We start from the raw sequence: 26,465 nt of genomic DNA, 5'->3' as shown, positions 1-26,465 counted from the left end.
AAACCACTAGGCCACGCTGACTCCAAGGTTTGCCTTATGGTTGCCATAAGTCAGAAATGACTTGAAGACACACAACAACAACAATTACAGTCGTCCTTCCACTTTTGGCTGGGGTTAGGGGCACAGGACCCCCGTGAATGTGGAAAACCCATAAATAACAAAAACTGAAGGAGCTACAAATGCTTAGTGGAGTGTTCTCTCTAGAAATCTCTAATCCATCAGCGGGACTTTGGGTTAAAGTTGACCATAGAGTTGCGCTGGAGGACCTAGATATTCCTAGAGAGAACATATTAATAACAATCAGTGAATTATCAAATCCTCAAAAGTCAAAGCTGCAAATGTGGAGGGATGAGTGTGCTTTGTTTATTTCAAAACAGGACAAACCAACTTTGATGTGAGGGCCCAAACCCGTTCCTAGTGCAGGGGAGCAAGGAGGGGTGGCCCAACCAACATGGTGGTCTTGGCCTTCTTCCTCCTCTAAAGGTGACCAGACTTGGTCTTCCTTTTCCAGGACATGCCCTCCATTTCAGTCCAGGAATTTCACAATATTCAGGATGCCATGAATGTATGAGTGTTTTTAGCTTTTATATGTGGTCACGTCTCCCATTTTTCCTGAATGCCCTCCCTTTTGAGCAGGACTAAGAAGTCATGAATTTATATGAATGTTTTCAGCTTTCATATGTGGTCAAGTCCTCCATTTTTCTTCAGTGTCCTCCCTTTTAAGCAGGACTGACATTTCTATGAGTGTTTTGAGCTTTCATAGGTGGCAATTTATTTATTTATGTATTTATTTATGTAGTTCAAGGATTTATATCCCACCTTTTCCCCAGACAATGGGATTCAGGGCAGGTTAAAATAATTTAAAAAGATAGAACTAAAACACTGATTACAAAAGTTAAAAAATAATAATTAAATATAACAAGTATTAAAGCATACGTTTAAAACAGCATAGTTAAAACCAGTTTATATGTGCCCACGCCCCCCATTTTTCTTGAATGCCCTCTTTTTTGAGCAGGACTAAGAAGCCATGAAGTGACATTTCTAGGTGTTTTGAGCTTTTAGATGTGATAGTCTTCCCTTTTAAGCAGGACTAAGAAGCCCTGCATTTATAGGAGTGTTTTGAGCTTTTATATGTGGTAAAGTCCTCCCTTTTTGAGCAGGACTAAGAAACCATGGGCTGACATTTCTATAGATGTTTTGAGCTCCCTTTTTCCCTGAATGCCTTCCCTTTTAAGCAGGACTAAGAAGCCTTGAATTTATAGTAGTGTTTTGAACTTTTATTTGTGGAGATGTCCTCCATTTCCCTTTTCTAAAGAGGACTAAGAAGCCCTGGGTTTATTATGAGTGTTTTTGGGTTTTCCTATGTGTTAAAGCCCTCCCTTAAACGCCCTCCTTTTCGAGCAGGACTAAAGGAAGCCGAGGACGGAGGGGCATAATTCCTGGGAGTGTTTTGTGCTTTTGTTATACTCCATTTTGGACCTCTTCCTCTGAGGCAAGAGAGAAGGAGGGAGGCGCCTCTCCTTCCTTCCTCCCTCCTTCGTCATGACAGAGGCGCCATTTCCAGGGCTGCGTGCGCAGCGGGGCCCATTGCAGCGTCATCCTGAGGGGCCGGTTTGAATGAGACCCCGGCGGCGGAGCAGAAGGAAGGCCGAAGGAGGAGGAAGAGAAGGAAAGGGAGGCGCCGCCGCCCGAGCCCAGGCCCGCTCCCCTCGGCCCCGCTGCAGACCCCATCGCCATGCCGCTCTTCACCGGTGAGCCCGCCCGCCCGGCTCTCCCTCGCCAGGCCTCGCTCCTGGGAAGGAAGGCCGGTGCTCGGGCCTTTGGGCTCCGCAGGGTCTGGGGGGAAAGTGGCAGGGCTTGAATGGAGCCCGCATGGACATGGCGGGAAGACTCCGTCCTCCTCCCCCAGGAACTGTCCTCCAGGGCAGCTTTATTATGTCCAGGAGGGATTCCAAAGGGTCCTCCATTTTGAGCAGGACTGAGGTGGCCAGACTTGGTCCTCCTCCTTTCCCAGAACCTGTCCTCCATTACAGTCTTTTGAATCAAGGAGGGATTCCAAAAGGTCCTCCATTTTGAGCAGGGCCAGGGAGATCAGACTTGACCCTCTTCCTTTCCCATTACCTGCCCTCCATTTCAGCCTTCTGGGTCCAGGAGGAAATCCAAAAGGTCGTTGCAGGGCCCAGTGTGCCCAGACTTGGTCCTCCTCCTTCTCCAGGATGTGTCCTACATTTTAAGCCTTCTGTCCAGGAGGAGTTCCCAAAGGCCCTCCTCCATATTGAACAGAACTAGGGTGGTCAGGCTTGGTCCTCCTTTTTCAGGGCCTGTCTCCCATTCCAGCCTTCTGTCCAGGTCCTCTGTTTTGTCATGACTTAGTCTTCTTTTGACAGGACGTTCCTTACATTCCAGCCTCTGTCCAGGAGGATTCCAAAAGGTCCTCCATATTGAGCAGGACCTGGCCTCCATTTCAGCTTTCTGTCCTGGAGGAATTTCAAAAGGCCCTCCATTTTAAGCATAACTAAGAAGCATGGGATTTTTGTTTATATGACTGTTTTTAGATTTTATTTGGAATGTCTTTCATTTTCTTGCATGTTCTGCATTTTGTGGTGCCTTGTCCTCTTTTGCGGCACAGACATAGGTTTTTTGTTTTAACTGTTTTCCAGTGGCAGTTTCTCTCTGCCTAGAAAAAAATGGCTTTCCACATTGCCTTCCCATCTGGGGTGATTTCGAGCACTGTTTTATCACAGACCTAGCGCATTAATTTAAGCAGCAAACCCACAGCGTGGGACTGGCTTCACCTTACAGAAAAATTATACAAGTCGCCCCCCCACATTTGCATCTTGGACTTTTGCGGCTTAGATTATTTGCAGATTTGATTAATATGTTCTCTCTAGGCATTGCTAGGTCTTCCAGAGAAACTCTGCAGGAAGTTGACCATAATGTTGTGTTCCTCAAGAAAAGAATCCTCTAGGCATTTGTAGGTCCTCCAGCATGAGTCTGTAGTCACATTCTGGCATTGTTGACCACAGAGGTCTGCTGGAGGACCTAGAGATTCCTAGAGAGGTGTTCTCTCAGATTGAAAAGGTAAGGATAGGAGCTGGAGAATCATTTCTCACATAATAGTAGTCTTTTTTTTTAGCTGTCAGATTATGTTTCAAAAAGGTAAACATGGACAGTGGGGACAACAATTGGCCTTCCACATTTGTGGCTTTGACCTTTGAGGATTTAATATTATGTTCTCTCAAGAATATCTAGGTCCCCCATTGAGACTCTGTGGTCAACTTCCACCATAAGTCATTCTGGAGGAACTAGAGGTTTCTAGAGAGAACAGGCATTTGTAGGTCATCTAGCACAGTTCTGTGGTCAGTGTCCAGCGGATGTTGACCATAGAGTTGTGCTGGAGGACCTAGAGATTCCTAGAGAGGTGTTCACTCAGGTTAAAAAATAGTTGGTTTTTTATCTGCGGTTTTCCCACTTTCACAGGGATCTTGCACTCCTAACCCCAGCAAATGTGGAAGGCCCACTGTAAATGGTGGTGGTGCCATTATCAGCAGATAAGATATTATATTGGTTACAACCCCACTAGCTGAAGAGTGATATTATTTTTTCTGGACTGAATTACTCAACCGTTGTATATGAACTGAAGTCCTAAATATATGGAGAGGAAGAAATAGGCTGCTGGTATGATCTATGTATTTGGTGCTAATAGCTTATTAGGTATTGTATAGGGGAAAAGTAAAATTACAAGTGCAAAGGATTTGAAAGACACAATAAAGTAGATCCAAAACACACTGTAGAAATAATCCAGTTTGAAGAGGCCTGCCCTGGCACCAGAACTCTTCAATAGAAAAGACTAAATGTCTCACAAAACTACAGTTCCCAGAATTCCGTAGCATTGAGCCAGGGCAGTTAAAGCAGTCCCAAACTGGATTATTTCTGCAGTGTGATTTGGACCGTAGTTATGTTGAAAGTTTGGGATTTGACAGTGGATAATAGAAACAATGTGGCAAAATCTAGTAGAAGAGTCCAGTGAAGATAAAAAGAAGCTGCAGTGGTTTCATGAAAAACATCATTGCCCATTCTGAGATTTTTGTATGTAATAAGAAAACTTGCTCTTGTTGCTGTGTACCTTCAAGTAGTTTCTGACTTATGGCTACCCTAAGGTGAACCTATCATGGGGTTTTCTTGGCAAAGTTTCTTCAGAGGGATTTGCCAGTGCCCCTTTCGGAGGCTGAGGGAGTGTGACCCACCCAAGGCCATCAAGAAGGTTTCATGGCCAAGCAATGAATTAGACCTGTTCGCCAGAGTCATAATCCAACACTCAAACCACTACGTCACACTGGCTGGAGCTAGCTGAAGGTGGTGGTTGTGTGCCTTCAAGTTGTTTTTGACTTACGGGGATCCTAAGGTGAACTTATCATGGGGATACTAAATGTAAACAGTAGATCATAATGAAGGAAAGCATACCGAGTACTATTGGGACACTTCCCCCACTCTTAGTTGAATAGGTAACACATGTGCTGGTTCATTTGGCACAAAACTGATATGGAAGAAGGTATGGTAGTATCAGCAGGGGATAGTAAGGATAGTCGTGGGGATAGATACAGACTTTTCATAAAATGTCAGATTTTGTGAAGAAAACATAAGAAATCCACCTTACGATTTGATGCAGTTATCATTGTCTTTAGGGTTGTCTCTACAGAAATCAGTGGGTGTCTCCTGGGTCAGGCAGAGATACAGCTGGTTGATATAGCCAGCTGTGGTGCTTGGGGAGGCCCACGGCTAGTTGGGCACTTCCATGTGAACAGTGAGACTCCGGTGATTGTCCCAGAGGTGGCTTTGTAGACTTAAAATAGAATGGCAAACTCAATGCTAAAAGGAGCGGAAACTGTTACCTATCTTCCCAGTCCACTTCTGAACTGCTCTGTTGGATTCATATAACAAACTATTATCCACATACATGCTTGCAGGAATAATAAAACATGTCATGTACAACCCTGGAAGTAATCTTTTCTGATGGGGCCTGTTTTATAAGGTCGGTCAGTATGTATTGCAAAGTTCATTATTGGAAGCAAAGGTCCAATGCTACTGTTAAATGTTGGTAGATATGTTTATGTGACATGGCAAGCGAGGGATCTAGAATAACCCTGGTTTGTCTTACTGGTGCACATTGCTCCAGTGCTCCTGTTTGCACAGGAACGGCTAAATAAATCATCAAAATCTGCTTTGCAGTTGATTTATCATGCTGTGTGGATGAGCACATTTCTGCCTGCAGTTTATTTCCTTCCAACCAAACCAGATAAAGAAATCGAGAACAGATTCTGGATTCTCTATCTGGTTTGTCTGAAGGGAGCAAACCAGGGAAGGAAAACTGCCTTCTGCAAGCGTACCTGATGAACCAATGACAGAATGAAGCCAAGGCCCTCATGGATCTGTGGCACATGAGTCATGCAGATGAAATTATTTGGAAATATGCAGGTACTCAGCCACAAGTTTGCTCCTATTGCTTTTAGCAAAAAGTGAACAAGAGATCTGATGACAAAGCATCTAGTCCAAAAGTGCCATTTATTTATTTATTTATTTATTTATTGAAAGGTTTAGTTGTGACTTAAAAGAGTTTTGATCTGGAAGCTGGCTCACCTACAAAATCCTTTAGGTTTCATTATAAAACTTAAACAAACCTGACTTTACAGTATTTTATAGACCTGCTGTGACATTTCAGTGTTACTGCCATTGAAACACACATTGTTTCATCTGTCATTTATATATTGAAGCTGTATTGTTAAATTAAAATCTTAGTGGACTCAACTACATATGACAGTTTGCAATCTTAATGACTAACACTTGTTGACAGAATTAAGACCCTTTTTGACAATCTCTTTTTTTCCTTTTTTTACAGTTAATGTAAAATGGGGCAAGGAGAAATTTGATGGAGTGGAGTTGAATACAGATGAACCTCCAATGGTATTCAAAGCTCAACTTTTTGCTTTGACTGGAGTTCAGCCTGACAGACAGAAAGTAATGGTGAAAGGTGGAACTGTAAAGGTAGAGTTTGGTAATAATCTTATCGTGTTTTAGATACAGTATTATATTTATTTAATGTAGATTTGAGCAACAAAAATGTTGGCTTGTTGCTTTCTAGAAGAGCTGCGCTTAAGTAAAAAAAAAAGAAGACAAGTGACAGGAAATGATGTTTCTCTTTATGTACTCTTCTTGAGTCATAGCTATGATAATCCACAGGCTTGCTAATATCTTACCTTGAATTTTGAATTCTCTTTTAGTTCTGTGATATCTTAATGTTATTCCAAGGGAATAATTTATTTTGTTTTTTTCAATTAGGATGATGACTGGGGAAACATCAAAATAAAAAATGTAAGTACAGCTGAGTAATTGCATTAGATAATTGCTATGCCTTGGATCGTTCCATGAATAGAAAATAGTTAATATTCACAGAATGATGTTTTTCAGCCTCTTTCTGTTGGCTGCAGGCTGAAAATGTTCTCCATATATGAGGGAAACTCTTGGGAATGGCATGGGTATGGTGCAGGATAGGGCTGCAGATGAATAGTATTTTGGGGATAAGTTATGCTCTTGGTGTGTCAGAGTGGGGAGTTGTATTGCCTTCCAGACATTGTTGAACTGAAGCTTCGTGTAGCCTTTGGCAGCATAGCCAATTAGGAAAAAGTAGGAATTGTAGTTCAAAAACTGAGGTCTGCACAATTCCTAACCCTATCTTAGCTGAACAGAGGAGCAATTTAGGAGCCAACCATGCATTTATGAATTATATACAATTTCTTCTTCATATTATAGTATTGACAGTCATATTTGTTGCTATTATCTGTTGGACTTTTTAATGTTATTTGTTCTATTGTCTTTTGAAAGAAGTAAACATTAAGATAGAGGTTGGATGTCCAACTTAATCAATGATGCTTTTATTTATTAACAATAGTGATTACTCTGATATTCTAGTTAAGAGAAACATTGCTGCTCCAAAATTTATGAAATTTGTAAACCATCATGTATTTTGTTTCAAACTACTTGAGGACATTCTGAATTGCTGTCATCAGATGGACTGATTCAATCAAGGCCATAGCCCTGAGTTTTCAAGAACTGAGTAGGATATTGGTGACCAAGGTTTCTGGAGGTCTCTCATTCATATGGTGACTGTGGTTGAAACCAACTTGACAGCAAATAACAAACCTTTATTGCCTTTTTTTGAACAGGGGATGACGTTATTAATGATGGGTTCTGCTGATGCGCTTCCTGAAGAGCCAGTAGCCAGGCCTGTCTTTGTGGAAGATATGACAGAAGAACAGTTGGCCTCAGCTGTAAGTCTGCTTTTTCTTTATTGTCCCAAAGTGTGAATTACTGCAAAACATTGTATCACTGCATATTTAGTGAAAAACAAATGCATTACGAACTTGCTTACTTTTCTCACCAGAAGCCAGCATATACAGAGCTACAGAAGTAGTGCTGTAAACTTAAAAAGGAGTTGGGCTTACCCCCCTTCACTGAGAAGCAAACATATTGAGAGGCTATGTTTTTTCAGGTAGCCTTGTCTTACCGTATATACTCATGTACAAGTCGGCCCCATGTATAAGTCGAGGGCAAGTTTTGGGGACAAAATTTTGGATTTTGCTATGACCTGTGGATAAGTCGAGGGTACAATTTAGGGGCATGTAGCAAAGGATGTAAATGACAAAGCCCCCCTCATGCACGCATGCTCTCCTTGCAAAATACTATCAGGGCAGTTTCCCTCCTCCCTGGGAAAGAGAGAGACATACACACACACTCTCTCCTTGTAAAAAAAAGCAATCAGAGCTCTTTCCCAGGGAGCAGGGGAACAGCTCCAATTGCTTTTTGTGAGGCATGTATTTTGTGTTTGGACTTAAGATAACATAGATTAGCATTAAAAATTTAATGGATAGGAAATTTGATTTATCTAACTTTTGAAGAATGGAATTATTGATATACTAATAGAAGAGATAGCTTGATAGATAGGAAAACTGGTATATAGTTAGAGGTTTAAGTGTGAAAACAGAAATGAAAGCTAGATTGATTTAAATAGCACTAACCCTTTGAAGATAGGAAATAATTAATGAATTTAATTGTACTTTTGTAGTTCAAGAATCTGATTTGTAAATTTTAATAATGAAAATAATAATAATAATGACGACTGTGGAGTCCCAAATGTGGGGAAATGCCCCCATCTCCTCAGGCAATGTGTGTGGATGTTTTAATTTTTAAAAAAAAATATTTGAAAAAAGTTTGGGCCAGGAATTTAAGGGAGTCTGTAGGTGTATCAGTTCATGGGCTGTACTTCCCTACCGCTGTTCTGAACAGTGATAATAGTTATTAGCCAGTAAGCATCCTTTCACCCTGGTTATAATTCATAACAAATGTAATACTATTTAATTAATACATCTTCAGTTGTAATATTTATTACATTAATTAATACATCTTCAGATGCAATATTTATTGTCCAACATGTGAACATTAGTGATTGCACCATTCCTTTATACTGAATATAATGCTAACCAGCAATGTTTAAATGCTACAGCACAATCTTGTCTTATAGTCTGTCTTCCTCTCCTCCTTTCTTAACTGTGTTCTGTCATATCCAAATCCTGTTTAACTAACACATCTTCATTCTCTCCACATTCTGACAACTTCACCTATTTTTGTTCTCTCCACCAGTTATTGCCCACATGCAAAAATGCCTCTCCCAACGTTTGGCACCTCTCACTCAACCATCATATATACTTCTAATCATACTTAGCATCTTATATTATATTACATTATAATATACGAACAAAAACTACAGTTATAGTTTATGTGATGTCACAATAACCAGCACTTCAAATTGTGCCTGAAAAGGAACTGGTATTTAGTAAAGTTGTTGTACTTTGAGAGTAGCATGTTCTAGTTAAAAGTCTGAAACATTCCAAACTAGATGAAGTTGGTTTATTTGTGATGGCTTACAGATTTGTCTTAGATAAGATAATCATAAATAACCAATTTCTTCTAGTTCAGAATGCTTCTGCAAACTATCATTTGGGCCCTGAGGATGGTTCTGAGGGCAGTTTATAAAATAACATACAAAACAATACCAAAATTAAAAGAGAAAAGCAAAAGCAGCAAATTTAATCCTTTGATTTAAAAAAGAGAAATGTTTTTAAAGCTGATATCATAGTTCTTTTGGTGTCTGCCTTAAAAAGCTGATCTTTAACTCCTGGAGAAAATTGGTGGTAAGGCGTACAACTAAGCCTCAGAAGATGTCTGCCAGGTTCATAAAAAAATTTGTTGAACCATGATGTTGAGAATATATTCCTAGAAGAAAAGTATTAAAGTAACAGGTCTCTCTAAAATTTTCAAGCACTTATATATTTCTGTGACAGATGGAGTTACCGTGTGGCTTAACAAATCTTGGGAATACTTGTTATATGAATGCTACGGTTCAGTGTATTCGCTCTGTGCCAGAACTGAAAGAGGCCCTCAAGAGGTAGGTTTTATAACTATATAAAATATTGTTAATGTTTCTCAATTTAACTGTTCAAAATAGTTATGAAATGCCAGTACTTTGAGACTGGGTTGCAACTGTTCTAACATGAAAATTATTCAGTGAGCCTGCGTCATGTGCGGCTGCGCCGGAAAAAAAGCCTCTTGCGTCCCGGAAGGAGTAATGGGGCATGCGCCCGTGGCATGCACCCCATGGCACCCAATAGGCACGAGACCCATTGCTTCTTATGGGGCTTTTTCTCTTATGCGGGGGGGGGGGGTCTGGAACGGATCTCCGTGTAAGAGGAGGGCCCACTGTATTGATGGGAACTAAAGCACATCATAGGATGAAATTATTGGTAGAATTATAATCATTCAGTTCTGGAATAAGATCTACATCTGGGCAAATCACATTGTATACTGTAATTATTATAAAACTATTCTTGCATAATTTATTCTGTAATATTTTCAGCATCTTGTTAGCTCTTAAGAATGTGATAGATTCAGTACATTTATATTGCTTTGTAAGAATACTTATGCCTGACAAATCCTAATGTACTATATCATGGGATATGAAAGTAACTGATATACTAGTACTTTAATATTAAGTAGTTGGTACAAAATGAATTTGCCATGCCTTGAAAAGAGTGTCTTCATGCTTAATGTTACTTCTGTGTGTTCTTTACTGCCACTTTGCTCCTGGTCTTTGTGAATTCATCAAGAAGCAGAATAGGCAAAGGTTAGTCTTGCTAGCACTTTACAGATGTAGGAATCTAATGAATGACTTGTTTAACTCATTTATTTATAAAAGGGGATCTGCAATATTTTAAAAGCATTCCAACAATCTTTTGTAGGAATAGCTGTTCTTAAAATCCTTAATTTAGATCAAATAGTTCTTTTCTGGAAGTGGAACTCACTCCTTGCATACAGCAGTCTCTTAATTTTTGCCTTTCCTGTGGACCTCTGCAGCGTTTCAATCTACTGGACCTTTGATGTGACCTTTCAGGAGGTGCAAGGGGATGCATTAGAGAAAGGAAGGGTTGGGGATCCCTGCTATACAAGTGGAATTTGGATCCGTGTTCTTGACTTTTATCAGAACCTTCATTTTGAGTGTACTTTGAATGTTCCCCAAACATTTTAATGAAAAGAAAAGTAAGTCATGATAGGTCATGACTAGCTACATGACTCAGCATACTTTGTACCTAACAGTTAAAATTGTTTTAAAAATGCATCAAACAAGGTGATTTTTAAAAAAATAAATGATTGCAAAATGTAGGGGTTTGTTTGGTATTTGGGGGATTTATTTAGCTGGCAGAAGTGATGGAAGAGGAAATGGCATGGGATATTAAAGTGCACAAGCTGTTAGTACAGATATAAAGTTACTCATATTTCTTTGTGCTGTTGAGACCCCTTCTCATTCTTGAATTACCCTCACTATGTCTAAAAATGATTGGCTAGCTTATCTGCATAGCTGGAGAGCTTCTATTTCGAAATAAATGTATGCTCTCCTTTCCAGTTCCCTAAATAGGTCAAAGCAATGCAGTGATAAGTTAAACCTTCATCTCACTGAATTCAGCTGCAAGGGAGAAGCAAGTTTGTCAGATTTGAAGATACATGGACCTTAAAATGCTTTATAAGCATTGCATACACTTATTTTATTTTGCTTTGATTTATATCTCACCTTTGTCCCAAAATAGGATCCAAAATGGCTTTTTATGCTCACATCTACATGACCTTTTTCTATTAAAAATAATAATGCTAGTAAGAATTGTCAAAGTTTCTACCTTTCCACAAAATAGCTGTGCGACAAGTGCACAGAAGATGCTCATCTTGCTGAAGTCCACTTCAGTGTTATTTGTATGTGTTATTGCTTCTAAAGCTGAACTAAATTTATTTTAAATATTTCTTTAGGTATGCTGGTGCCTTAAGAGCTTCAGGGGAAATGGCCTCGGCTCAGTATATTACTGCAGGTTTGTATCAGAGCAGCAATGTGCAAGCTCCTTTTGGTTACTTGGAACAAAGCATACAGAATTCTGTTCATGCAAGAGTATTTTTTCCCTCTTTTATATTCAGATTTCTATCTCTCTAGCACCACTTCAAATATCAAGTGTCCTTTTGAACTCTAGGCTACTGCACTTGTGCTCTTTAAAATGTAGCTTATCAAAATAATGTCCATTGCCACAAAATTGCCACTTACAGATGTAAAGAGAAGCTTTTAAAAGTCTAAGGTTACTCTGAACTATAAAGTGCACTTTGGAATATAGCAACTGCTTGACCACTTTGTTTTCTCCCCCCCCCCCATTTGTGATATATGTCACTCCATTTAAAGAAAAAGAAAAAAATAAAGAAGGAAAGGTACAGGTTTGAATGTGCCTGCTGTTTCTAAAGGTTTAAAAGCCATTCCTTTTTTTTGCTCCTTGAAAACAAATCTATTGAGTAATATTTCTGAATGTTTTTTTGGCATTGTCCTGGCTTAGGACCACTTGCAAGGATGTATCATATTTGATCCAATTGTGTGATTATACTGATCTTGCTTTCTTAAGCTGTTATAGAAACAAGCATTTAAAAACAAAACAAAATGTGTTTTGTTTGGTTATTTAAAGTTGAACTTTTTATCCAAAATGGTAATCTCTGGATGAATTCCATGTTTCAGTGTTAAGTTAGCAAAACAAAACAAAACTGTTGAGCAGCTTGCATTTAGCTGCATCTGTCAGGGAATTATAAAATTGGTTCTGTGACCATCACAGAGGGTTAAAGAACATAGGGCTGTTCTGTGGTGATCCTCTTTCTCATTTATTAAAGGGAGGGCTGGGAGGCAACTTGTACCTTTAATTGAAATGAAAGAAGAGGCATTGTATGCAGAGCAGCTGTTTATGTCTCCCCTTTGGGTGGTTTACTTAAAGTGCTGCTGGACTGGTAGTGGTGGGTGTGTTTGCCCACATTCCTTTCATATATTTTATATATACTTTCATATGCTTTGTGACCTAATACCAAATATGCAAAGTCTTAAAGAGAAGAAGCAAAAATGGAGACAAATCCAGGAGAGTCCACAGAATAAGCAAGAGACATACTTCAAGATTCCTAAAAGATAGTTGCTATGCTAAGAAAGTCCGACATGTTTTGGAATATGTGTATTTATAAGGTCTACTTCAAGGAACTATATAAAATAATAAAAGGAAAAAAATGTAAATACATAATATCACATCACATTGTCAATATCACATTAATAATAATAATAATAATAATAATAAACTGTTTATTTTTATACCGCTTTTCCTTGAGATCAAAGCGGTGTATATTTATACATCACCTATAATCTTTACATACTTAGAATCAAACTCTAGAAATTTCTGAATCAGGGATTCAAACCAAAAAGGTCAGGTGAGTAGTGTTTATTGGTTTAGGAGAACATTTATAACCACTTGCTGATCAATAATGTTTGTGATATTATATAAATTGTGAAAAATGCTTTTATTTCTATATTGTGCTTTAATGTAATTTCAAGTGTATAGCTTTCAGAACATAATAAATCTTCCCTTTGAAATCTCAGGTATAATATCATGACACACCATTTTAATCCTTGCAGATAGGAAATTGCACATTTATGTAAATATGTGGGTCCATTTTTAATGGCTTACTTGAATCTTTGTATGAGGAGGGTTTTCCCCCTTTATATACACTGACCACTGGGATATTATTGAAACCAACTGTCATTGAACTATGTATGTGTATGTTTCATCGTCAACCAGTATTTCCCTATTTTTTTGAGATACTCAGATTGTGCTTTAAAATATGACGGTGTGAAGTGGCAATTGTCAAAAGAACAAAATGTGTTGCAAGAGTAGTGCTGCAAGAGTAATGGTCTAAGGAGCATATGTTAAATTTTAAAGCACTCATTAGCAAGTGATTTATTGATTAGGCAATGTTGCCATATAGTAAGACGTAAATCCTACTCTTGGTCTCAACAAGCTAATTGAATAATTATCAGTCTGCAATTTTGTGAGTTCCATTGATTCTGTGAGTTTAATAGGAACAAACAATAGGGTTCAGGTCTAAGCTTCCCCATGTAGTCTTTGGCAGCTGTGTGATATATTCAACCTTCTTTTGTAGGTAGACTGGTTGTGCAGATGATTCAGAAATAGTCCTCGACTGAAAAGTTCTACTATAGGCATAAGGGATTTTATGGAATTGGTAGCATTGATTATAATTTTAGTACATTATGATGTAATACTTAATCTCTTTTTTAAACTAATTCTATTTTATTTTTAAGCTCTTAGAGATTTATTTGATTCCATGGATAAGACCTCTTCTAGTATCCCTCCCATCATTCTCCTCCAGTTTTTACATATGGCCTTTCCCCAGTTTGCAGAGAAAGGAGATCAGGGCCAGTATCTTCAACAGGTAAATGCTTTTCATCCATTTTCAACGTGTAGATAGCATGTTTTTTTTCTAAAGGAATACATGTGTTGTTCAAGAAGCCTCACAACTTTAAGAGTTGAGGCAATAGCATCATGCATATGTTCATGTGTACTCGAAATTAGTGGTTGTACTGGTATGGTTCCTTAGTGACCTCTGTCAAATAAAGAAGGACATTTTTTAAAGAACATTGATACTTTATTTATTTATTTCATTTATTTATATGCTGCCTTTTTACTGGATTAAGGGTGGTTTAGAAAATAAGCTAAAAACAAAGCACCTTCCATTTCCATAAGAAGCTTTCCTGCAAGCAGTTGCTCATTAATAGCTTGCTTAAATGGTAACTCCCCAAGAGCCATCAGGAATACATCTAGATCCATAAGTCTCCTGGGGCAGACCATTTTAATTGACTCCCCACTCCTACAGAGTTTCTGAGTCAAAGTGAGTCTAAACACCACCAAGTAGTGCTCAGTTCATAACAATGAAACTACATAAAGTTCCTTCACATCCAGATTACTGTCATCCCGCCAAGTCTTGAGCTGCTTCAGATATAGCAGTCTCCATGTACAAGAGATGAGGGGATTCCAACATCAGTGCTGGGACAGACAGGAATACTATTGAGCATGGGGTGGGTGGTACACCATCAGATTCTGTCCCAGCCATCCACTTTCAAGAACACACCCTCAAACACAGCAGACTGTGGGACAGAGACATGGCATCCTGATAGATCGCTGCCACTCTGTTTCCCCACCCTCCAGGCCTTGCCAGCTGCCCTAGAGAACACAGGTGGATAAAGCTGGGGGAGATTAACCCTTCTACCTTCATCCAGCCAACTCTCTAATACAAGCCAGGTCAGCATGCTCATCCAGGATCATGTCCTGGATCAAAGATGTTTTTCCATTTATCAATCTGCCATTGAGCAGCAGCATTTTCAGCCTATGAAGTTTGTTACCAAGGCTGCTTCAGATTCAAATGTTTGTAGTTGTATCCAGTCAGTTGGATCCATTCTCCATTGCAGATAGAGTTCCATTTAAATCACTGGCACACAAATTATCGTGACTATCTTAAATCCTGTTGATTTAAATATGCCTAAGTCTACGTTATTTGCATTATTTTTGTCAACTTCAAACTATCAGTATGTCATATATTGGCTTTTGATCTGTTTCTTACATAGGATGCCAATGAATGTTGGGTACAGATGATGCGAGTACTGCAGCAGAAGCTAGAAGGGATAGAAGGTGATACAGTTATGGAAGTAAGTTACCTTTACCTTATAAAGGGAAGAAAATACTAGCACATAAACTAGCACACAAACTCTGTTTAGCCAGGGTTTTGACTATTTTCTCATTCCCCGATTTTTTAACCTTTTAGCCTTTAATCAATAACATTCCTAAAAGCTTAGTGAAAAGCTGAAGTGTTAGTGAATTTGTAGAGACTTTTCAAATGTATATTTTATGGCCTAAGAGAAACCGTATACCATATACTGTGGGGTTGGAATCTTTACACGCTAACACTTGCGTATTGAAATACATGAGAGTACTTTTGAGTAGCCACAGTAGAAATATGAATTCATGAGTGCAAAGTGTAATTATTAAGAGTTGGCAATCAGTGGCTTTTGAATGCAGAGAACCACTAGACATGTTCATGAAACCTGGTCTTATTAATGTACTCTCTCTCCTCTTTATCCCAAATGTTGTAGGATGGTTCTCATAGAGAGCCCCCCCCCCCAGCCCTACCCCCTTTTGTCCAAGCTGAGACTTATACGCAGCTCTAATCAACAGAATACTTAAGTTGTAGGAGTGAAAGGAGTTAGCAACCTATATATTGTGGCTTACAGAAATTTAAAATTTTAAAAATTCTTTCTTTCTTTCTTTCTTTCTTTCTTTCACAGACTGACTCTGGAGCTTCAGGAGCAGCTGCAGCACCTCCTAAAAAGAAGAGCTTGATTGATCAGTTTTTCAGTATTGAATTTGAAACTACGTATCCTATACAAATACAGAAGGGGTGGTCATGATAATATAGGCAGAGTTGGGATTTGTAAATTTTGCTTTCATAGGAATAATGCTCGCTAGCTTGTTTGTGATTATTGCCTATGTAGTTTACAAAGCAATAGATAGATGGAAATGAAAAATGTAAATTAAGAAAATTTCAGAAAGTAGGAGCTACACTTGGCTTGTTGTTGTTTTTTTTAAAAGAATGTAACAGAACAGCCATTTTGCATTAAAACTATGTTTTTTTAAATGTCATGATGCACAAACGTATCCTGTACTGATTACAAGCAAAACAGCTGGTCACTGCAATTAAAACAGTTGATATAAACACTGAACTTAATTCCTGAAAAAAGAATTAAGCATTGCTGACACATTTCAATATTACATTAAGCTCTATAACTTTTAAAATGGAGCAGTAACTCGTGTCTTCACAATTTTTATCCTTAATGTTATGTGAAGCATGAAATGTACAGAAGCAGAAGAGGAGGAGGTCACAAAAGGAACAGAGAATCAACTCCAGCTTAGTTGTTTTATCAATCAAGAAGTTAAATATCTTTTCACAGGTCTTAAATTGGTGAGCAACTTGTAGTATCTTTAGGAGAGCTTTCTTTCTATAGAAAAGGTATTTGAAAGGCCCTAGCTTCAAAACAAACCAGAAAGGGTTGTGGATGGTATTAGCAGTATTGCTTTGAGTTTAAGCAGCTTTTTATATCACCATGATTTTGCATCTTATTTCTGTCACCCCCTCTTTCCATATGCTGTAGATAATCTTGGAGTATGACTAAGTGAACATTTGATGCTAATAAGAATACCAATATTGAAATAGGGCAACAGAATAAAATATTGCATACATGGTTTTAGTATGGGTTGTTTATGAGAGGGTACTAATGGTGGAACTGTTTTTGAGATAACTATGATTATGCACCGGATTGTAAACAGAGAGAGGATGATTTGTAGGCCTAATCCAGAAGGTCTGAATCTATAAACTTAGCCAAGAAATTCCTACTCTTATCTCCAGTCTGATTGGAGATACCAGGATTTCCCTTTCAGTTAGTAGTTTCCGGAATTGTGGAAACCATCTGAAATTGTTTTGTATCTCCATCCTTTTCTTTACAGAGAGCAGAGGGTGGGAGAACAAAACAAAGAACTTATCGCAGGTGTTCCTGGGGGCTCCTGGAAATACAGTAGGCCCACACAGGCTAGCCATCTGTTGATTGGAGCTCCTTCAGATCAGTCTGCCCCAGATTAGTCAATGGTAGTACATGCATGCAACTGTGCCAATGCAGGCATGTGCATGTCACAATCCAGTGACTAATATAGGCTTGAACTCCCATATTTTTCCTATCAGCGAGGCCACCCTGAATGGAACCACTGCAGATGGGAAGAGTGCACTCTACTCACTGAGAGTCCTTAATTACTTCCCCATCCTCCTTCCTGCAGAACTCTTCCCCTTTTAGTTCTGCCAGAAGAACTTTGTCTTGACTGATGCTACACATAATAGAAATTGAAGTAAAAGCTTGGCAAGGGCAGGTTTAAAAACTGAGATGATAATCTGACATGATATGATATAATGTTATGTTTCTGTTTCAGCGCCTTCAAGAAGAAATTACTAAACTGTCTCCAACCTTGCAAAGAAATGCCCTTTACATAAAATCTGTGAGTAGCCTTGGTTATCTCTTGTGTTGAGTGCCTTATAATTGCATATAAAGGCAAAATATAATTAGTATTCCCAGTTGTGAGCTAGAACATGGCCACATAGCCCGAAAAACCCACAAAAAACCATGGATGCCGGCCATGAACGCCTTTGGCTTCACGGTTTCACAGTGGTTCATAGAACTGCAAGTCACTATTTATTGTAAAGTTGGGGGTGGAGAAGAGATGCTGCTCTACATGAAAAGTGATAGGGTGAAAGCTCCACCTATGAAAGCAGAGTCCTGTTGTCTCTGTTGTCCCCCGGAATCCTTGGAAAAGGGTGGAGGAATCATTCCATTCCCTTGCATAGAGAAAAATAGCCTGGTGGCTGTCACAGCTGGGCTTTGCAGACACGGTAGTATCTGTGAGCTAACATACATCAGTGGCATCCTTACCCACTTGGTGTGCACAGGGGTGGGGGTGGCAGTGGCCAAGAGGGTGTACTTGCCCTTTTTCTTTTGCATTGGCAATTGCCTTCTGCTGAGAGCGAAACTGCCACCATGGTAATACCTGGAGGGGCGCACTTACCCTTCTACTTAGTGCTAGTGGCCCTCTGAAGAAGAAGTTGCCCCCACTGCAGCAAAGCCAGAAGGGGCATGCTCATCCCAGTCCAGTCATGGATAATTTGCTGTTGTTAACCTCTTTTCAGTGAAACCTTGAGTGTCTGTGTTTGCAGCTTAAGAATTGACTGTTTATCATGTTTTGTTGATCAATTGACTTATTTTTCTAGTCAAAAATAAGTCGCCTACCTGCTTACCTGACTATTCAGATGGTTCGTTTCTTCTACAAAGAGAAAGAATCTGTGAATGCCAAAGTTCTCAAGGTAGTGTATTTCAGATTCCGTAGGTTTTGGTATACAGTCAGCCTCGTGATTGGCCAGTCCCATGAGTCGCCAAGCTTCTGTCTGTAATGAAAGTGAATGCTGTATCACCATACTCATGCCTTCTACTTGATTAGGTTCAAGATTCTTCTGCTAGAAAACTTGGTAATTAAGTTTGTAGGACTGGATTTTTATTTACAGTGGGACCTCGATATCTGCAGACATGCCATCCTCAGATTTGAGCATCTGTTAATGGCAAGCCCGCATTGTCCCCAGTGGCAGCGTGTGTATTTGGCTGTGCCACCATTATGGACAATGTGACTTGAGTATTCATGGATTGTAGTATACGCGGGGGGGTGAGCATGGTCCAGAACGGATCCCCGAAGATACCGAGGTTCTACTGTGTTTATTGAATCTGAATTTATGAACTGCCTTTCTCTGGCAAGTGGTTATGAAAGGCATAGTATTACAAACTGTTATGCAAATGTTGCAGTTTAACTCAGCACTATTGTATTTATGCTATGATATAGTCTGCTTAAAGCTTGGGAATAAATGTGGTGAAACATGCCTAGTATTTCAATTTTTCCCCGCAAGTCTTCACATTTTTAGGGCCATATCTCTGTGGGAGAGAACATGATTTGCATTCAAGACATTCCAGGCTTTGACTCTGGTATGTCAGTATAGGGCAGGAAAATTAATTCTCTGAAACTCAGGAAAGATACTACCAGTCATTGAGGATAATATCATGTTACGTAGACCCATACTCTAACTTGGTATAAAGTGAGACATTAAAAAAAAAATCTTAGGTCTCTATTGAAAATACTTGTTTAAACATGTTAAATGAATTGCATTTAAAATAGTAGTGGACAATAGTGTCTCTGGTGTTGATTAGCTAAACATTAAACCTTTCTTTTAATTGTCCTTAGGATGTTAAGTTTCCTCTTATGTTGGATGTATATGAATTATGTACACCAGAACTTCAAGAAAAGATGGTTCCCTACCGGTCAAAATTCAAGGATTTGGAAGATAAAAAAGTAAATCAACAGACAAAAAATGTAGGTGATCCCATTAAGTTTGTTATATCAGTATACTAAATTTTAAACCTTAAATTCTAGTCAGTTGTGTGTAGGTGAACTCTTATTGCGGAAGTATACCATGCTGAACTTTTTAACAGTAATAATTTCAAATCAGTTTGAGGTATGATGAGTTGTTGTGGTGTCTAGTAAATCCTTGCAGCCACACTCGTTTTTATATAGATAACGAGTTTCACTTCTTTCTCCTTTCCCAAACTTCACATTAGTTTCACAAGAAAGAAAAGCTTATGAGAAATCCTACTTGTCCAGAGCAAAGTGACTAACTCTATCACTTATGTTTCTGACTTGACTTTTATTTTTGGAGTTTGAGCTTCTAACTTGGCACATTTGGGACTGCTGTTCAGAGGAGGGGAAACATATGTGCAGGCTTGAAGGACATGCTGCGGGTTGAACCAGTGTCTGAAATGATATGCAACTTTCAGATTTCTTTGTGTTGGTAATGCTTTAAACAGAACATTGAAATCCCTTTTGAAATCCAGTTGTCAGTGCCAGACAAAACAAAACAAAAAACATGCAGTGTTAAGTGCAATGTTTTTAGAATTAAAGGCTGATCAAACTTTCTTTGATGTTCTATATTTTGACAGAAAAATCTTGCTGTAATAAACCGTTGTTAAACCCCTGTGGCAAAGATGGGCACTGTATCTGCCAGGGGTCATAGGTGTGCCGCTCTCTCTTCCCAACTCCCTGAGCGCTATATTCCTTGGTAGTCCATCATAATCTGTTTTTTAAAGGGAGTGTCTTTCATTTAACAAGATAGTTCTCATTTAAAATAAATTTGATGGAGAATGAATACCTTGTTCAAGAGCTAAGCAGGCTTCCAATAACACAATTTTTATTCTTAAACAAGGCTTTCAGATTCTATGTTATTACATTTTAGCTCTTTTCTAATTGCTATAGAATTTCTATAGGATTTTATAGTGTGTTTTACTTGTTTTAGTGTTATTTTGTGTTATTTTAAAGTGGCCTAAGGGCTAATCAATAAACATTTCTTCTTCTTAAACAAGGCATACACTCCATGTCCACCTACCTTTACTGAACAAATTCCTTTTTAAAGGGGAAAAAAAAAAAACCAAGGTTTCTTCCTCTGGTGCACGAATTTTAGCAAAGGGGAATGAAATTGGCCCAGCAAGCAGTTGTATCATATGGCCTAGATATTGCCTTAGACAGAGGGAACCAAAATAAACTCAGGAATTCTTCACAGTGGTTATTATATAATAGTGAAGCTAGAATGGACTTCAATCAGAAATTATCAGAACAGTAAAACTTCATTGAAATTAGATTGGAAATATGAACTGTTTAGAAATGGTTTGAATCTAGAATCCCCACTCCCCCAGAGAATTGTGTGTATCATAGAGAATATGTGAAGATTAGGGTTTCTGAATGTTCACATATTCCTGCAGCCTCTCCCTGACCCTGCCAGACAAAAGGAAATTTCCCACAAGCCATAACACGTAGCGTGGGTTAAAGACTTGTTTTTATATTTAAATGATTTCTTATTGGGAATGAGGCACTTGGATCAGTTGTTAGGGTTATCTTTTGATTGTATTTTTAATGTTACTTTACATTAAATTAACTCATTTAAACTAAAACCATGTTAATTTTTAAGTCTAGTAAAGGTGATGGTGCACAGAAAGAAGTTAAATATGAGCCGTTTTCCTTTTCTGATGGTAAGTGGACACTGAAGGAGGTATAGTCCCCAAATTTCAAGTTCTTCTTTTTAAAAATCGCACTTTAATTACCATAAGACAATATTCACTAATAGAAGGAACTTTAAACAACCAGTAAACTTTATTATTCTCATTAATTTCTCTGAATATAAAATGCAGTATATATTTTGGAATACCAGAGTGAAGATGTAAGCTTATCTTAAATGACATATACTGTTTTGCAGTAAATAATTAGCAAAAGGCTTCAAAGCTCATAAATGCTATAGAAATGGAGCATGGAAGAGCAGAAATGAGTGATTAGGAAGCTATTTTTTCTTTCAAGTAATAGCTTATAAACTTACAAGGGATGCAGTGGCTTAGCAGTTAAGACGCCAGTTCTAATGATCTGAAGATCAGAAGGTTGGCAGTTCAAGGACCGAGTGCTACATGATGGAGTGAGCTCTCTTCACTAGTCCCAGCTACTGGCATCCTAGCAGTTCAAAAGCATGCATATGCAAGTAGATAGATAGGTACCACTTAACTGGGAAGGTAACAGCATTTGGTACAGTCATGCTGGTCACATGACCGCCAGAGCAGGCCTTGGAGAATGCTGGATCTTTGGCTTAGTAACGGAGATGAGCACCGCCCCTACAGTCAGTTACAATTAGACATTTATGTCAAGGAACTACCTTTACCTATTTTTATAGCATATGCAGTCAGCCCTCCTTATCCACAGATTTTTTTATCCATGGTTTCAAGCATCCACGGCTTTAAATTTTTCCAAAAAAAAAAAAAAAGTATAAATTCCAAATAGCAAACCTTGAATTTGCTATTTTATATAAGGGACGCCACTTTGTTGTGCCATTGTATTTAGTGGGACTTGAGCATCCATAGATTTTGTTATCCACGGGGGGTCTTGGAAGCAAACCTCAGTGGATAACAAGGACCCTCTGTATATTACTTCTCCAGCTGTGTGCACTGTGTGTTACAGTGTTATGATTTCATTTTTCTTGACACTGATAGTTTTTTATTGAATTTCCTTATGAACTTTTATTTATAAATTTTATTTTGACACTTATTTACTGAAGGGCAAGTGGAAGTTTGTTTTAGTATTCTGCTGCAGGTAATTGATTTGAACAAAAATAATGTAGTCAATGACTTATTTTCATCAGGCTACAGTTCCTTATATGGTCACTATTTGGAAATACTGTGAAATCGTACAAATGAATAAGGACATGAGATCAAAATGCCCTTGCACCTCATATCCAGCATCTTAAGACCCAGGAGAGTCTTCTCTATGAAAAGCTCATTTTGATTTGAACTGAAGGCCATTCATACATACCAACCTATGCCTATTTGCACAAAAGTCAGCCTCAGATTAAGAAACTGGTCCTGCATACCCGAAACAAGCAGCACGTCAGCCCAAATTATGTCACATCCAGAAGAGTCTCTTCTATGAGATGAAACGTTTGAATTCCATCTCACGGAGACTTTCCTGGTTTAGAAGCAACTTGCAACTTGTTTTGGGTGCTCAAGACCAGTTGCTTAATTTTGAGCTGGTTTTTGTTCCAATGGGCACAGGTTGACATATTTGAATGTGTCTAGAAACACATTTGGGCGTTTCATCTTACAGAGCAGACTCTCCTAGATGTTTGAATCCATGTTTTGGGTTGATCTACACCTTGTTTTGAGGTGTGCAAGGCCAGTTCCTTATTCTTGAACAATACATAAAATAGACTGTTTACAAGCTGGATTTGGGGCGTAGGCCAATTTCAGCCTTGTGGATTTATTCATCTGTATGATTTAGCTCATTGTAGATATTTTGTGCAACTGGGAATGAGGAACCATATTCATGTTGATCTTTGTTAGCATTTCATGTAACATTGTTCCATGTGCTATGTATGTCTGTACAGTTCCTCAACAGCAGACACTCAGCTTAATTTTGCAAACCATTCTTCCTTTCATATTGTCCTTTGTGTACTTACATACCTTGGATGCTTGCTTCCATGGAAATGTATGTGGACTGGGATTTAGTGGTAAAACCCCAACTGACATTGGTTTAGAACTAACTTGTGTTAAAAACCTTAGTTTGATTTTTCTGGGGCTCTAATTCTGAAGTTTTGCATGAGGGTAACAAAAGGACATAGATAACCAAGTGCAAAGTGTGTTTTTCTGTGGTTACACTGTGGTGTTTTCTCTCTTTATCCTTCCAGATATTGGCTCCAGTAACTGTGGTTATTATGACCTGCAGGCAGTGTTAACACATCAGGGAAGATCTAGTTCTTCTGGACACTATGTATCTTGGGTTAAAAGAAAACAAGGTACTGAGGCAATGTTAGCAAAATAACAGTGTAACAGTGTTATTCAAAATGAAAAAGATACTATTAAAATATAAAAAGCAAAACAGTTCATTCTAAAACAACATAGCATCCTCAGACTGTTCTTTAAAAACCTTCAGTTTTAAAAGCTAGTTTAAAAATACCATTTAAATGCAAAGGGTGGAACACTGAGTCTAACAAGTATACCTGAATGTTCTTAAGAAAAAGCAAAGAAAATGATGAAATGGGGGAACATAGTCTACTGCCCCAATAATACATAAATTACAATAAATAATCTTTAAGACAAGACTTAAGTGTTAACACTTAAGCTTGCTAAAGCATTGAGAGATTTTAAAATGAAACACCAATCTGATTTCTGAGTAAAAGTTCAGGACTACTAGAATATGAGTCACACACCAATAAGACTAAATGAAGGCAAAGTCAAAATTGAAGTGCCTGAGTTATGCTTTAGTTTCTGCAAACCCTATGTCACATTTCCAGACATATGACTGCATGTTCGATACAATTTAGTACCCTCAGAATACAGCTAAAGTGCATCAACATTTTCTGTAGTCAAAGGGCCAAATCAGTCCATACAAAATTACCTTATAACAACTGAGTGTGTTAGTTTTAAAGACCTTTGGAGCTAGGGAACACTGAGGTAACCATGTATGCAGTAAACGTTAGTTCTGCACTGGAATTTGCAAGCTCTAAGTGTTGCAAACAGTTTTCCTCCAGTTGGAACAATACATTTCTTTAGAAAACTGGGCCAATGCAATTACTATATATATTTGACTATAAGTCAACCTCATGTATAAGTCGGGGTCAGATTTAAGTGCCAAAATTATGGATTTTGATATGACCCTTGGATAAGTTGAGGGTAAAACCTAAGGACATATAACAAAGGACCTAAAGGATGAAGCAAAGCAAAACAATGTCAAAGAATATCCAAAATTCCAGTCGGCATAAATCTTTGTGCTCACTTCTTAAGGTTGGATGGACAAGAGAGTAGAGAGGGTCAGTGCTTCCAGGACAGGTTATACTCTTGCCTTTCACCAGGGTATGGTTCCTTCTGTTAAATAAGAGTTAAGATACAGTACTTACATTGGCCCGTGGATAAGTCGACTTAGGTTTTTTGGGTCAATTTTTTGACCTAAATTTCTAGACTTATATATGAGTATATCCATTATCTAATGTAATTTGCCAGAATCTTAAGGACAGATTTTCCTTTTAGCAAAGCAGAGCTGTAAGATTCCTGAAGTCCCTCAAACTCGGACTTGTATACTACAATATAGAGACTTCTGTTATGATCGTTTTGGTCATGCTTTTAGACATATTAATCAGTCTAACATCTGGAACCCCGGTAATGTACTGTGTGTTAGTGGAACTGAATACATTGTACCTTTGTCTTATTGCTCCTTTACTTTGAATAAATAATGTGGCTGCACTGGAACACTAACTTGGTAAATTGGAATCAATAATAGATCAATAATAATTTAGTGCTCTGTTTTTATTCACAGATGAATGGATTAAATTTGATGACGACAAAGTCAGCATTGTTACACCTGAAGATATCTTGAGGCTATCTGGGGGTGGAGACTGGCATATAGCTTATGTTCTACTATATGGGCCACGCAGAATTGAACTAATGGAAGATGAAGCTGAACAATAGACTTCAATTCTATCTAGGTGTGAAATAAATTTCTTAACTCCCGAGCTTCATAGATGCCGAAAAATTGGTTCATATGAACTCTCATTTGGAGCCAGCAAGGAAGCCAGACCAGATTTTAAAAGATCTGCGTTAAAGCCAGTACACTATGCAGCCACTCAATAGTGGCAGCAGGTTGATATTTCAAACTAGTCTTAATTGTTGTGTTGCAAAAATCCATTTTAAAAACCATCTAACTATTGGTAAAATAAGGTGAGATTCCTCTCTTCTCTAATATTGTCAGCAAGATATTTATTACACACCTACTCATGCATCATCTGTTGTTAACTCTTGCATGGTTTTTACCAGTTCAGTAGCTTTCCATTCTTTCTATTGTGTCTGATAGCTTTGTCAGAAAGGTGAAAAATCAATTGTTGCCTCAACATGTAATTCAGTGCTGCTGCCCATAGCCTATGGAAAAAATGGCTGCAATCACGTATTTGTTCAGCCTGACGTGCCAACTCAGTCTGTTCTGTTGCTGGCATTTCATGACTTTAAATAAATGGTGTCAGTAATGACCATGCTTCTTACATAACCATGGTTGCTGTTTGATCTTCCAGTTAAAGTTTAAAGAGTATGGTTGGATAGTTGGCTTTCTATGCATACTGTTTGCACAATAATACTTCCCTCTCCCCACACTTAAAAACTATCCATGATAAAAGAACAGAAAAATATAAATCTTGAAATACCATTCATTGGGATTTAACTACAGAAACCATACAAAGGAGGTAATTATGTTGAGCACTGGTCACAACAATGCCACCTGCAGGTAACCCGTGGGGGTTATTTTTCAGCACTTCCAGCACACATACCAGTACTTTCACTGGAATCTCCCTTAAAATTATGGCAGGAAACATGACCACTTCAGTTGCCATTTTGAGAGACATTTCAGCTTGGGGGAACTGGACCCTGCACAGCTGTTACCTGGAACTAGGTTCAGTCAATTAAAGCAGAGGAAATGTTTAGTGAGGCTCAGCAAGAAACTTTATATTTTATATAAAATAGGATTCATTCCATTCATCCATTTGTTCATTGCATTCACTTACAGAGTTGCCTACTAAAACATAGGTCAGCATAATATGAAAGATGTTATAGTAGGAGTGAGAAAGTGTAGCAGTGGGCAAATTTGGTGTTCCCAAGACCTTTGGGCTGTACAACTTGTCAAAAAAAGGAGTGTGCACAAGTTGTATTTTTATTTTGGGAAGTGGGTATTAATGGTAAATCGCTGCTTTTGGGGGCATCAAGAAGAGGCAAATAACTTGGCAAGAAAATCAGGCAGTATAGA

General features: G+C 38.4%; 1 protein-coding gene across 1 annotated transcript; it reads left to right on the top strand.

Moving 5' to 3' along the window:
• The first annotated feature begins 1,527 nt into the window (after positions 1-1,527).
• LOC121917338 (ubiquitin carboxyl-terminal hydrolase 14) lies at positions 1,528-25,715 on the top strand. The gene is made up of 16 exons (XM_042443237.1): positions 1,528-1,751; positions 5,897-6,042; positions 6,337-6,369; positions 7,221-7,325; positions 9,396-9,499; positions 11,407-11,465; positions 13,766-13,896; positions 15,086-15,166; positions 15,803-15,891; positions 16,362-16,476; positions 17,493-17,558; positions 18,325-18,417; positions 19,341-19,469; positions 21,115-21,175; positions 23,368-23,475; positions 24,993-25,715. Exons 1-16 carry the CDS (start codon positions 1,736-1,738, stop codon positions 25,142-25,144), a joined length of 1,488 nt encoding a protein of 495 aa, XP_042299171.1. The 5' UTR covers positions 1,528-1,735; the 3' UTR covers positions 25,145-25,715.
• The last annotated feature ends 750 nt before the right edge of the window (positions 25,716-26,465 follow it).

This window comes from Sceloporus undulatus, unplaced genomic scaffold (genome assembly GCF_019175285.1).
Source record: "Sceloporus undulatus isolate JIND9_A2432 ecotype Alabama unplaced genomic scaffold, SceUnd_v1.1 scaffold_15, whole genome shotgun sequence".
In the NCBI taxonomy this organism is placed as follows: domain Eukaryota; kingdom Metazoa; phylum Chordata; class Lepidosauria; order Squamata; family Phrynosomatidae; genus Sceloporus; species Sceloporus undulatus.
This window is presented reverse-complemented; position numbering and strand designations above follow the sequence as displayed.

What these genes read in the sequence shown, in the direction of transcription:
- LOC121917338 (XM_042443237.1), top strand. An exon ending in TGAAAGGTGGAACTGTAAAG is followed by an intron (nt 6,043 to 6,336) that starts GTAGAGTTTGGT and finishes TTTTTCAATTAG; the next exon opens with GATGATGACTGGGGAAACAT. An exon ending in TTTTCACAGGTCTTAAATTG is followed by an intron (nt 16,477 to 17,492) that starts GTGAGCAACTTG and finishes TTTCTGTTTCAG; the next exon opens with CGCCTTCAAGAAGAAATTAC.